This window comes from Oncorhynchus masou, chromosome 31 (genome assembly GCF_036934945.1).
Source record: "Oncorhynchus masou masou isolate Uvic2021 chromosome 31, UVic_Omas_1.1, whole genome shotgun sequence".
In the NCBI taxonomy this organism is placed as follows: domain Eukaryota; kingdom Metazoa; phylum Chordata; class Actinopteri; order Salmoniformes; family Salmonidae; genus Oncorhynchus; species Oncorhynchus masou.
This window is the reverse complement of record NC_088242.1, coordinates 11829267-11842523: the sequence shown is the minus strand read 5'-3', so window position 1 is coordinate 11842523 and position 13257 is coordinate 11829267. Positions and strand designations below refer to the sequence as shown.

Below are 13257 nucleotides of genomic sequence, written 5' to 3'. Positions count from 1 at the left end.
CCTGGTGGTATCAATGACTTCTTCACCACTCAGCCAAACGTACATTGGCTAGGCTTGCTTCACTTCAGCGTATGTGAACACAAGCATTCTAGAACACTAAACCGTGGAACCATAGGCTCAGAACACTGATGCATAGATCTTAGGGCAAAACCACAGAACCATCTATAGAACACCTGCATGATGGCTTTAGTAACGTCCATTCCTGATATGGCATCACATTGTTTGGGCAATACACCATTTCATTTGCACTGAGACGTACACACACACACACACACACACACAGTTGGTTATAGTGACTCTTGACCTCAGATTAAACTAACACAGGCTGCTTCTGAATGGGACCCAAAGGGCTCTGGTCAAAAGAAGTGCACTATGTAGGAAATAGAGTGGCATTTGAGACGCAAATGATATTTGGGACACACACACACAATGTCCAAAGGGTCGTTGTCCTTCCAGACAGTTTTGTGAAGGAGGTTGAAATGTGTGATTGAAGATTCAGACTGCATAAACTGTACATGGTTAGTAGCGTCACTTGAATCATACACTGTATGCAAATTAACATTATGGACAGAAGCATAAAAAGAGAATATATATAAATATATATTTATTATTTACACACACACACTTGCCAGAAGAGACTGACCCTAGCGTTACACTTGTTTAAACCGAGCTGCACTGATGTCAGATTGGAGTCATGGTTACATTAAGACACGTGGAGCCGTCATGAGATATGGGTCAAAAACGCACCTCAATGCAGGGATGGGATGTGCCACTGTCCTCCAGTGTGGATAAAGGCACCGTTTGGAGTACAGTGGCACATCTCTATCTTCTGGAGAACATCTCCACTTCAATCGCAAAGATTTGTTGAAAATAAACAAAGACAAACCAGGAGAAAGCTATTTCTCCTACAAGCGTTCCTATTGGACATCGCCGAGGATGCTGATTGGCTCATTTTGTATTTTTTTTTCTTCAGATGCTCTCTCTGTTTGGCCGATGATTAAGAAGGCAGGTGTGTGTGTGTTCAGAGGCCCTTGTTGAAGTAGACATATTGTACACTGCCCATGGAGCTGAAAGAAAGTGAGAGGAAGACAGAGAGATCCAAACCACGTCTAATATGTTACTGTAGGTGTGATCTTGAGCACTATCCTATGTGATGGAAATGTTATACTTGTGCTTTTCTAATAACTCATTTCTGTGTTCACGCAAGTGACTTATTGAACAAATCCTCACTTATCAATATCTGCAATTTGGCAGTACGCCCAGACCTTGTTTTGAGAACGAAAGATATTTAAGTTTCAAGGTCTCAGCTTAGAGAGAAGAAGCCTCGTGAGGTATTGGTCAGTCACCTGAATGAAGCAAACGTTAATGATTGTAAGAGGGGCGGCAGTGTAGCCCAGTGGTTAGAGCGTTGGACTAGCAACCGGAAGGTTGTGAGTTCAAACCCCCGAGCTGACAAGGTACAAATCTGTCGTTCTGCCCCTGAACAGGCAGTTAACCCACTGTTCCCAGGCTGTCATTGAAAATAACTGACTTGACTGGTTAAATAAAGGTAAAAACTGACTTGCCTGGTTAAATAAAAAAAAACTAAAAAAAACTAAGGGGACTGCCCCGTTAGAGCTTCTGCCAGACGTTTGTTGGAACCCCTTCAGCGCGCTGACAATAAACAATGATTAATTTAAGATCGACTTCGAGTGTCCCTGTGTAAGAATTTCCACAACACCTACAACATGCCTTAGCTGATCGTGAAGATGAGATGCTGAAACAGCTACTACATCATGGAGGGGCCCTACTGAACGCTGCCCAGTCGACAAGCTACTTACCATTGCTGAGAGAACAGGGACCAGGCTGCCGGCACCATGAAGACCAGGCTGCAAAACAGACATGGAGTGTTAGGTGACTGTGCCCAGTAAGACAGAGACAAGTACGTTTGCGTCCCAAATGGTAACCTATTCCCTACTACATGGCGCACTACTTTTGGCTAGGGTCCCATAGGGCTCTAGTTAAAAGTAGTGCACTATTTAGGGGATAGAGTGCCATTTGGCAAACCCTGAGAAATGTAGTAACAAACAACAATCTTCATGGTGAAAGCTCCTAAACAGTCCTACTTACAACGCTCCCACCATTATCACTTGTTAAGGTCCGTGGACAAAGGTGACCCTCTGTTAACAGAAATACAGGGCTGGTTAGCTCACCAAACAGCACCTCAATCTGCACTCTAAGCACACTTAGTCAAGAACAATGTAACTGGATATTTAGTCAACAGGAACTGTAACTCTGGAAGTTTATTCGATAACATTGTAGCTAGTTAGCCTATGCATGTCTAGTAGCAGAATTTGGTGTTTTGATTAAAGGCCCACCTGCATAAACTTGTTATCCTCCAGTCTCTGCATGATGATGGGGAGAATGACTAGGAGACGAGAGGGGGAAGGAAGAGAGGGAGCACAGGAGGAGAGAAAGTAGATAAAGGAGTGGCAAGTGGAAAAAGAAGGAGAGGAATGAGTCATTGTAGGGAGTAACAGGATCACGCTCCACTTTCCATTGTCTATGGAGCGAGGACTGATCTCAAATTCTACAGCCCTCCCTCTTAAACCTCTGACACTACTCACGCCCGGTGCTGCCATGGTAACCTGGGAAATGACCACCTGGGTGATGCCCTTCACAGCTGCTTTCTGTCACGAGGAAGAGGAAAATGTTAATTTTTCTGCTCTTGTATAACAGTCAGAAATACGATATTTAGTAGAATATTTAATTATTCAGACATTACCTTGGAATGACCCAGTTTGTTTCCATTCTCATCTGTTAGAGCGATGCCATTCAGGAGCTCTCTGAGAGGCTCTCACTGTTGTCTTCATGGGCATGCTAATACACTAGGAGCACAGATGAACTCACAGTTGCCTCATCATTGGGATATTGACACAGTTCGCTGACGCCACCGCCGCAAATGGAACAAACGCACCTATTTTTGGTTCATCTATAGATCGATAATATTGTCAGAAATATATATATATGTGTGTGTGTGTGTGTGTGTGTGTGTGTGTGTGTGTGTGTGTGTGTGTGTGTGTGTGTGTGTGTGTGTGTGTGTGTGTGTGTGTGTGTGTGTGTATGTACCTGTAGAACTGTAGCATACCGCCAGTTATGGCCATCCCTCCGGGCACTTGGAAGGACATTCGACCAATCAGGTTCATGCAATCGCCGGTGTCTGGGTGAACGGCGGAGTCATGGAGCTTCTTGGCGTAATGCAGCTGTTCCTCTGTGGTGCCAGGGGGAAGGGTAGCTGCTCTAGAACAGGAGAACCACACATAACCCAGGTTCTCATCATAAGGAACAACAACTGTAGATGTAACACTGCAGAGAAATTACTACTTAACAGTGGTATAATTAAGCAATAAGGCACCTCGGGGGTTTGTGGTATATGGCCAACATACCACGGCTAAGAGCTGTTCTTAAGCGCGACACAATGCGGAGTGCCTGGACACAGCCCTTATCAGTGGTATATTGGCCATATAACACAAACCCCCGAGGTGCCTTATTGTTATTATAAACTGGTTACCAACATAATTAGAGCAGTACAAATAAATGTTTTGTCATACCCGTGGTATACGGTCTGATATACCATGGCTGTCAGCCAAACAGCATTTAGTGTGCGAACCACCCAGTTTATAATAATAATTATATGATTTGGTGGGTGCTTAATTATATTTGTCCTATAACACACTTACAAGTGTGTATTTGAAATGTGTTTCTAGCATATAACAACTCTGAGACACATGCAGAGAGTTGGGGTCAGAGCCAGGGTCCACTATTTAACCAGCGTCCCTGGAGCAAATAGGGCCTTGCTCAAGGAATTCGAACCAGCGACCTTACGGTTATTGGCCCACCACTCTAACCTTGAGGTATCTGTGTGTGTGTGTACTTCACAGTGGTGTGTGTGTGTGTGCATTACCTGCAGCTCTCCACAAGTGCTTTAGACTCGTCCAGTCGTGAGTCTGGCAGTAGTGCTGTCCTCCAGTCTGTGATGTTGACAAAGTGCTTCAGTCTGCCAATAAACGTGGACTGATCCCACCGCGGCGCATCTATGTCAAACCTGCTCACAGCCATCGTAACCCTCCGCCTCACCACCTAGGTCTAAAGTCACAAACAAGGTCTCCAAACCACCTCGGCTGTCCCAGACTGAGTTGAGTCTGCAGTCACCGTTTAGCTCTTTGGTCCTGCACCAACATCAACGTGGTCCAATCAGCCCCTCCGCCTTTCCCTGGAAGAACAAAAAGACATGTCGATTCTTTTTCTTGTTTTCAGTTGTTAGAATAGCCCACTTTAGTATAGGCCTAATTTAAAATAAAAATATATTTCACCTTTATTTAACCAGGCAAGCTAGTTGAGAACAAGTTCTCATTTACAACTGCGACCTGGCCAAGATAAAGCAAAGCAGTGCGACTCAAACAACAACAGAGTTACACATGGAGTAAACAAACATACAGTCAATAACACAATAGAAAAAAAAAGAAAGTCTATATACAGTACGGTGTGCAAATGGCACGAGGAGGTATGGCAATAAATAGGCCATAGTAGCAAAGTAATTACAATTTAGCAGATTAACACTGGAGTGATAGATGAGCAGATGATGGTGTGTAAGTAGTGATACTGGTGTGCAAAAGAGCAGCAAAGTAAATAAAAACAATATGGTGATGAGGTAGGTAGATTGGTGGGGCTATTTACAGATGGACTATGTACTATTTGCAATTCGTTCCAGTCATTAACAGCAGAGAATTGGAAGGAAAGGCAGCCAAAGGAGGTGTTGGCTTTGGGGATGACCAGTGAGATATACCTGCTGGAGCGCGTGCTACGTGAGGGTGTTGTTATTGTGACCAGTGAGCTGAGATAAGGCGGAGCTTTACCTAGCATAGACTTATAGATGACCTGGAGCCAGTGGGTCTGGCGACGAATATGTAGCAAGGGCCAGCTGACGAAAGCGTGGGTCTAATCTTGAGACAATTTATGTTATTACAGCATCATATCATTCCCATTTTCCCTTGTAAAAACAATCTCCCATCCCAGAGTTCAGTGGGTAACTTACTTTCCAACCAATCAAACCTGCTCTGACCAGTTAGCCATAACCTTTGAACCCAACCCTGGGGCAGACCTCCCTGTGGTACCTACAGTGTGTTTCTATCGCTCACGCAATAAAGTGAACTGACCAATGATTTAATTTGTAATCAATTAATTAATCATTCACCCTTCCAAATTTATTCAAAGGAGCATTTCCTGCATATTTCAAACAGCCAGAGATAGGACATCAGGAGGGGAGGAGGAGAGGAGGCCAGTCAAGACTTTTGAGATGCACACAGGCCCAGGGAAAGCTAGAAGCAGGCTGGAAACAGAGCTGTTTGTTTGAACAGCAGGGTCATGGTGTGTACTCTCTCTGCTGCAGCTGCACACTGACTGAGCAGAATAGCATCTAGCATCTGGTACATCAACATATGAAAAAACATATAAATATTTAAACAAATTAATTAATTAGCAAACGTTTGGTATTGTGTGAAGAGAATTAGAGAGTAAGGGCAGAGGGGGAGAAAGGTGCAGGGAGGAAGATCCGAATGAATAAGAGGAGGTGAGAGAGTTGAAGAGAAGCCTTAAAGCATGTGATGTGATGAGGTTGAGACTTGTCTGAGGCAAGGCTATGATCAACCACAGATATTGATTTTCCACAGGACAGTCTAGTTAGACTGGATGTCAATCATCTACCTCTGCATCTCAAAAACCCCTCTCCTTGTCTCTTCCTTCATCTGCACTGATCTAAAAACACAGGGTGTGAAACCTGTTCTGCAGAACTGTAGCATATGAGGGGAAGCAGACTAGGAAATTAAGGTACTGATTACTAATGGGTCCTAACAGTTCAACCATGAGAGGTAGAGAAACTACCATAAAAAGGCAATTAACTTAAAATGCAGCAGGAAACAAGTACCTATCTAACTTACATGCGATGCAATCTTACAAGACTGTAGAGAATAATTGTTGACATCGATCCTTTGCCAAGTGCATCTGCGATTTCATGTCTAGAACAGATGCACTCACATATGAATTGGACCATCACATACTGTGGGGACATTCTTGGAATCACCGTAAAACTGTCATTCAACAGCCCGTTATAATTTGCCTGTCAAGTTAGCCGCATTTTGCGAAGCATGGACAATAGCAGCTGGGTCCAACAAGCACGCCCAGAAATACGAAACAATCGTACTGTATCAATAAATGCAAACAAACCAACTGAACACATACGTTACCTTTCAGAGCTGAACTGCAAAAATGTTACAACCTGCTATTGCTAAATGTTTCAACTAGGGATTGTAGTTCAACTAGGGATTGTCATCTCATCCTTTAAAATATGCACGCAGCAGATCTTGACTTTTCTCTTTCTAAATCAAACACAAAATACATTGCAAATAAGAACCCATTATCATACATGTGCGGTGTTGTTATTTATGCCTCCGTTAGTACACAATGTATTTCAATCGTGGGACCAATTTACGTGGGGAATTGTTAGTTGACAGAGCTAGTAGCTAAAGTGGCTAATTATAATGCTAAGTGGCGTGCCCTAGTTTACGCCCACACCTGTTGTGTTCTCGCGTGAACTTGTGTCCCTCGTCATCGCCCCCGACTCGGGGCCCTAGTAACATCGGTGGCGTCTTGGGGAGATAAAAGCAACAAGATGGTGAGTTCAATTTATTGCGATAAATAGCTATTATAATGTAGATCGAATCAAAAAAAAGGCATAATTAACTATACGATTGTTCTAAAATGTTGCCACTGTACCTTCTAAGACATTCATAAATTGGTGAAAAATAAAGATTTTGGGGGGGAAAAGCTGACTGCAGCGGTCTTGTTGCTCTGTTGGTTTATCATGAGATTAGCAGCCTAGCATAGCTAAACCCTTTGAAACTGTTGCTAGCGACATCATTAGTTAGCTCAGTCGGCTTCAGAACGCTTTCCCTATTTGTAACCACCGTGAATTTCTAGAGAGAGAATAATTAGTTCGAGTATTATCTTCTATTTTCTGTGTTCCTCTCTGCGCATCCTTGAGGCTCGAGTCGCAGGCAATTGATCAGCCTGTTGTGGAGGGATGCGAGTAGCCAGATCGCTAGTTACTGTAGTTAGCTAATTTAGAACGCAGGTATGCTCCTGTTGCTGCTCCATTGCTCATGTCACGAGTTGGGATAACGGATCGGGTTTTGATATTTTACAGGGTTTGCTGTCAATCCTTCGGAAGCTAAAGAGCACACCAGATCAGGAGGTTCGGATCTTGTTGCTGGGTTTGGACAACGGGGGAAAGACCACTCTGCTGAAACAACTGGCTTCCGAGGACATCAGTCACATCACCCCCACACAGGTACAGTACTACTGGGGAACACATACGCACATCACTAGGGGTTTGGGGGGGTGTTATTTGTACTAGACTATCACTTAAAACACTCTCTCTCTCCAGGGCTTCAACATAAAGAGTGTTCAGTCTCAGGGTTTTAAGTTGAATGTGTGGGACATCGGGGGACAGAGGAAGATCAGACCCTACTGGAGAAACTACTTTGAGAACACTGATGTACTGGTGAGTGGCTTAACCATAGCTTCCTTCATGGGGGTACCCATTTATTTATATATATATATATACACACACACACACACACACACACACACACACACACACACACACACACACACACACACACACACACACAGTTGAAGTCAGAAGTTTACATACACTTAGGTTGGAGTCATTAAAACTAGTTTTTCAACCACTCCACAAATTTCTTGTTAACAAACTATAGTTTTGGCAAGTCGGTTAGGACATCTACTTTGTGCATGACACAAGTAATTTTTCCAACAATTGTTTACAAACAGATTATTTATTTTATCATTCACTGTATCACAATTCCAGTGGGTCAGAAGTTTACGTACACTAAGTTGACTGTGCCTTTTGAACAGCTCGGAAAATTCCAGAAAATGATGTCATGGCTTTAGAAGCTTCTGATATGCTCATTGACATCATTTGAGTCAATTGGAGGTGTACCTGTGGATGTATTACAAAGCCTACCTTCAAACTCAATGCCTTTCTGCTTGAAATCATGGAAAAATCCAAAGAAATCAGCCGAGACCTCAGAAAGTCTGGTTCATCCTTGGGAGACATTTCCAAATGCCTGAAGGTACCACGTTCATCTGTACAGTCCGCAAGTATAAACACCATGGGAACACGCAGCCGTCATACCGCTCAGGATGGAGACGCGTTCTGTCTCCTAGAGATTAACGTACTTTGGTGCGAAAAGTGCAAATCAATCCCAGAACAACAGCAAAGGACCTTGTGAAGAGTGTGGAGGAACAGTGACAAAAGTATCTATATCCACAGTAAAACGAGGCCTATATCAACATAACCTGAAAGGCCGCTCGGCAAGGAAGAAGCCACTGCTCCAAAACCGCCATAAAAAAAACATACTACGGTTTGCAACTGCACATGGGGACAAAGATCGTACCTTTTGGAGAAATGTCCTCTGGTCAAACAAAAATAGAACTGTTTGGCCATAATGACCATCGTTATGTTTGGAGGAAAAAGGGGGATGCTTGCAAGACGAAGAACACCATCCCAACCGTGAAGCACGGGGGTGGCAGCATCATGTTGTGGTGGTGCTTTGCTGCAGTAGGGACTGATGCACTTCCCAAAATAGATGGCATCATGAGAACGAAAATTATGTGGATATATTGAAGCAACATCTCAAGACATCAGTCAGGAAGTTAAAACTTGGTCACAAATGGGTCTTCCAAATGGACAATGACCCCAAGCATACTTCCAAAGTTGTGTCAAAATGGCTTAAGGACAACAAAGTCAAGGTATTGGAGTGGCCATCACAAAGCCCTGACTTCAATCCCATAGAAAATTTGGGAGCAGAACTGAAAAAGCGTGTGCGAGCAAGGAGGCCTACAAACCTGACTCAGTTACACCAGCTCTGTCAGGAGGAATGGGCCAAAATTCACCCAACTTATTGTGGGAAGCTTGTGGAAGGCTACCCAAAATGTTTGACCCAGGGTAAACAATTGAAAGACAATACTACTAAATACTGATTGAGTGTATGTAAACTTCTGACCCACTGGGAATGTGATGAAAGAAATAAAAGCCAAAATAAATAATTCTCTCTACTATTATTCTGACATTTCACATTCTTAAAATAAAGTGGTGAACCTAACTGACCTAAGACGGAATTTTTACAAGGATTAAATGTCAGGCATGGTTAAAAACGGAGTTGAAATGTATTTGGCTAAGGTTTATGTAAACTTCGACTTCAACTATATATATATATATATATGGTTTTCCTTTATTTGTACTATTTTCTACATTGTAGAATAATAGTGAAGACATCAAAACTATGAAATAACACATGGCATATCACTACAGAATGCTGTGGTCGTCATGCCGGTTAAGTCTGCCTTGAATTCTAAATAGATCACTGATAGTGTTACCAGCAAAACACCATCAAACATCCTCCTCCAAGCTTCACAGTTGGAACCACACATGCAGAGATCATCCGTTCACCTACTCTGCATCTCACAAAGACAGCAGTTGGAACCAAAAATCTCAAATTTGGACTCATCAGACCAAAGGACAGATTTCCTCCAGTCTAATGTCCATTGCTCGTGTTTCTTGGCCCGAGAAAGTCTCCTTCTTATTGGTGGCTGTTAGTGGGTTCTTTGCAGCAATTTGACCATGAAGGCCTGATTCACGCAGTCTCCTCTGAACAGTTGCTGTTGAGATGTGTCTGTTACTTGAACTCGGTGAAGCATTTATTTGGGCTGCAATTTCTGAGGCTGGTAACTCTAATCCTCTGCAGCAGAGGTAACTCTGGATCTTCCTTTTCTGTGGCGGTCTTCATGAGAGCCAGTTTCATCATAGCGCTTGATGGTTTTTGCGACTGCACTTGAAGCAACGTTCAAAGTTCTTGCAATTTTCCGGATTGACTGACATTCATATCTTCAAGTAATGATGGACTGTTGTTCACTTTGCTTATTTGAGCTGTTCTTCACATAATATGGACGTGGTCTTTTACCAGGGCTATCTTCTGTATACCACCCCTACCTTGTCTCAAAACAACTGATTGGCTCAAATGCATTAAGAAGGAAGGCGATTTCCACAAATTAACTTTTTATAAGGCACACCTTTTATTGAAATGCATTCCAGGTGACTACCTCATAAAGCTGGTTAAGAGAATGCCAAGTGTGCCAAGCTGTCATCAAGGCAAAGGGTGGCAACTTTGAATAATCTAAAATATATTTTGATTTGTTTAACACTTTTTTGGTTATTACATGATTCTACATGTGTTATTTCATAGTTTTGATGTCTTCACTATTATTCTATATTATGGAAAATAGTGCAAATAAAAGAAATACCCCTGAATGAGTTGGTGTGTCCAAACTTTTGACTGGTACTGTATACACACACTTACACACCACCAGAAGTGTGCTACTAATACTTTTGAATGGAAACATTATTGTGTTTCAGATTTACGTCATCGACAGTGCAGACAGAAAAAGATTTGAGGAGACGGGGCAGGTGAGTCTTGCCTAAAGTGATGTTGGTGTGATGTGCATATTCTACACACACACAGGTTTATATTGGGATCCCATGCTGATGTGTGTGTTCTAGGAGCTGGCTGAGCTGTTGGATGAGGAGAAGCTGAGTGGGGTTCCAGTGCTGATATTTGCCAACAAGCAGGACCTGCTGACTGCAGCCCCAGCCTCTGAGATCGCTGAGGGACTTAACCTGCACACCATCCGGGACCGCGTCTGGCAGATCCAGTCCTGCTCTGCCCTCACCGGGGAGGGGGTACAGGTGAGATGCAACAGGGTTTAGGGGCAATTTGTGTTTTCAATTCAGGAAGTTGATTGGAATGTAATTTTCCTCCCGTCTGTTTTTAGGACGGAATGAACTGGCTCTGCAAGAGTGTCAATGCTAAGAAGAAGTAGCACCGATGTCCGTTTTCACACACCCTGAGCCTTTGGGAGGACAGGGTGTACCTGTGAATGTACACACTACATCAACATGGACTTGAAGAGAGTTTTTAACCGCCTGGCTGGCCTCTACACATTGTTTACTAAACTACAACTCTTGCTAGAACTACAACTTCCATGTTGCTCTTCAAAATGGAGTGGGGGTACAAAGGGAACTCATCCCAGGAGACCAGAGACGCCCCTCTCTGTCCTAACCATCCCACCTCCACCCTGTCAAGACACTCCACCTCAGCCTAAACATCCCACCTCCACCCTGTCAAGACATTCCACCTCAGCCTAAACATCCCACCTCCACCCTGTCAAGACATTCCACCTCAGCCTAACCATCCCACCTCCACCCTGTCAAGACATTCCACCTCAGCCTAAACATCCCACCTCCACCCTGTCAAGACCCTCCACCTCAGCCTAACCATCCCACCTCCACCCTGTCAAGACATTCCACCTCAGCCTAAACATCCCACCTCCACCCTGTCAAGACAAGACACTCCACCTCAGCCTAAACATCCCACCTCCACCCTGTCAAGACACTCCACCTCAGCCTAAACATCCCACCTCCACCCTGTCAAGACCCTCCACCTCAGCCTAACCATCCCACCTCCACCCCTTCAAGACCCTCCACCTCAGCCTAAACATCCCACCTCCACCCCTTCAAGACCCTCCACCTCAGCCTAAACATCCCACCTCCACCCCTTCAAGACCCTCCACCTCAGCCTAAACATCCCACCTCCACCCCTTCAAGACACTCCACCTCAGCCTAACCATCCCACCTCCACCCAGTCAAGACATTCCACCTCAGCCTAAACATCCCACCTCCACCCTGTCAAGACATTCCACCTCAGCCTAAACATCCCACCTCCACCCTGTCAAGACATTCCACCTCAGCCTAAACATCCCACCTCCACCCTGTCAAGACATTCCACCTCAGCCTAAACATCCCACCTCCACCCCTGTCAAGACAAGACACCTCAGCCTAAACATCCCACCTCCACCCTGTCAAGACACTCCACCTCAGCCTAAACATCCCACCTCCACCCTGTCAAGACACTCCACCTCAGCCTAAACATCCCACCTCCACCCTGTCAAGACACTCCACCTCAGCCTAAACATCCCACCTCCACCCTGTCAAGACACTCCACCTCAGCCTAACCATCCCACCTCCACCCTGTCAAGACACCTCCACCTCAGCCTAAACATCCCACCTCCACCCTGTCAAGACCCACCTCCACCCTCAGCCTAACCATCCCACCTCCACCCTGTCAAGACACTCCACCTCAGCCTAACCATCCCACCTCCACCCTGTCAAGACACTCCACCTCAGCCTAAATATCCCACCTCCACCCTGTCAAGACACTCCACCTCCCTACCTCAGCCTAAACATCCCACCTCCACCCTGTCAAGACACTCCACCTCAGCCTAACCATCCCACCTCCACCCTGTCAAGACACTCCACCTCAGCCTAACCATCCCACCTCCACCCTGTCAAGACCCTCCACCTCAGCCTAAACATCCCACCTCCACCCTGTCAAGACACTCCACCTCAGCCTAACCATCCCACCTCCACCCTGTCAAGACACTCCACCTCAGCCTAAATATCCCACCTCCACCCTGTCAAGACACTCCACCTCAGCCTAAACATCCCACCTCCACCCTGTCAAGACACTCCACCTCAGCCTAACCATCCCACCTCCACCCTGTCAAGACACTCCACCTCAGCCTAACCATCCCACCTCCACCCTGTCAAGACATCCCACCTCCACCCTCAGCCTAACCATCCCACCTCCACCCTGTCAAGACACTCCACCTCAGCCTAACCATCCCACCTCCACCCTGTCAAGACACTCCACCTCAGCCTAACCATCCCACCTCCACCCTGTCAAGACACTCCACCTCAGCCTAACCATCCCACCTCCACCCTGTCAAGACACTCCACCTCAGCCTAACCATCCCACCTCCACCCTGTCAAGACACTCCACCTCAGCCTAACCATCCCACCTCCACCCATTCTGTCAAGACACTCCACCTCAGACATTCCACCCTCAGCCTAAACATCCCAGACCCTCCACCTCAGCCTAACCATCCCACCTCCACCCTGTCAAGACCCTCCACCTCAGCCTAACCATCCCACCTCCACCCTGTCAAGACACTCCACCTCAGCCTAACCATCCCACCTCCACCCTGTCAAGACATTCCACCCCAAGACATCCCACCTCCACC

At 45.3% G+C, this 13257-nt stretch overlaps 2 protein-coding genes across 7 annotated transcripts; one reads left to right on the top strand and one right to left on the bottom strand.

Annotated features, from left to right (window-relative positions):
* On the bottom strand, positions 1 to 6596 carry LOC135523422 (sideroflexin-2-like). Of its 6 annotated transcripts, none has more exons than XM_064950082.1 (9): positions 6282 to 6596; positions 3944 to 4252; positions 3109 to 3279; positions 2765 to 2956; positions 2607 to 2669; positions 2358 to 2407; positions 2110 to 2159; positions 1821 to 1868; positions 1 to 1067 (listed from the first exon to the last, which is right to left on the bottom strand). In XM_064950082.1, the coding sequence occupies exons 2-4, from the start codon at positions 4096 to 4098 to the stop codon at positions 2860 to 2862; spliced, it is 423 nt and encodes a 140-aa protein (XP_064806154.1). In that variant the 5' UTR covers positions 4099 to 4252; positions 6282 to 6596; the 3' UTR covers positions 1 to 1067; positions 1821 to 1868; positions 2110 to 2159; positions 2358 to 2407; positions 2607 to 2669; positions 2765 to 2859. The 6 variants fall into 6 exon arrangements, with proteins under 6 accessions (XP_064806154.1, XP_064806156.1, XP_064806155.1 ...); XM_064950084.1 differs by having other exon boundaries at positions 2765 to 2923; XM_064950083.1 differs by lacking the exon at positions 6282 to 6596 and adding an exon at positions 4353 to 6224.
* Positions 6597 to 6647: 51 nt separating this feature from the next.
* On the top strand, positions 6648 to 11469 carry LOC135523420 (ADP-ribosylation factor-like protein 3). Its single transcript, XM_064950079.1, has 6 exons — positions 6648 to 6709; positions 7241 to 7384; positions 7481 to 7597; positions 10535 to 10585; positions 10679 to 10864; positions 10951 to 11469. The coding sequence occupies exons 1-6, from the start codon at positions 6707 to 6709 to the stop codon at positions 10996 to 10998; spliced, it is 549 nt and encodes a 182-aa protein (XP_064806151.1). The 5' UTR covers positions 6648 to 6706; the 3' UTR covers positions 10999 to 11469.
* Positions 11470 to 13257: the final 1788 nt, after the last annotated feature.

Bases quoted from the DNA above. Each gene is read 5' to 3' on its own strand.
- LOC135523420 (XM_064950079.1), top strand. The intron at 7,598-10,534 runs GTGAGTGGCTTA...ATTGTGTTTCAG, and splicing joins TTGAGAACACTGATGTACTG to ATTTACGTCATCGACAGTGC. The intron at 10,865-10,950 runs GTGAGATGCAAC...GTCTGTTTTTAG, and splicing joins TCACCGGGGAGGGGGTACAG to GACGGAATGAACTGGCTCTG.
- LOC135523422 (XM_064950082.1), bottom strand. From the start codon at position 4,098: ATGGCTGTGAGCAGGTTTGACATAGATGCGCCGCGGTGGGATCAGTCC. The intron at 3,280-3,943 runs GTAATGCACACA...CTCCTGTTCTAG, and splicing joins GCACTTGTGGAGAGCTGCAG to AGCAGCTACCCTTCCCCCTG. The intron at 2,957-3,108 runs GTACATACACAC...AACCAAAAATAG, and splicing joins GGTATGCTACAGTTCTACAG to GTGCGTTTGTTCCATTTGCG.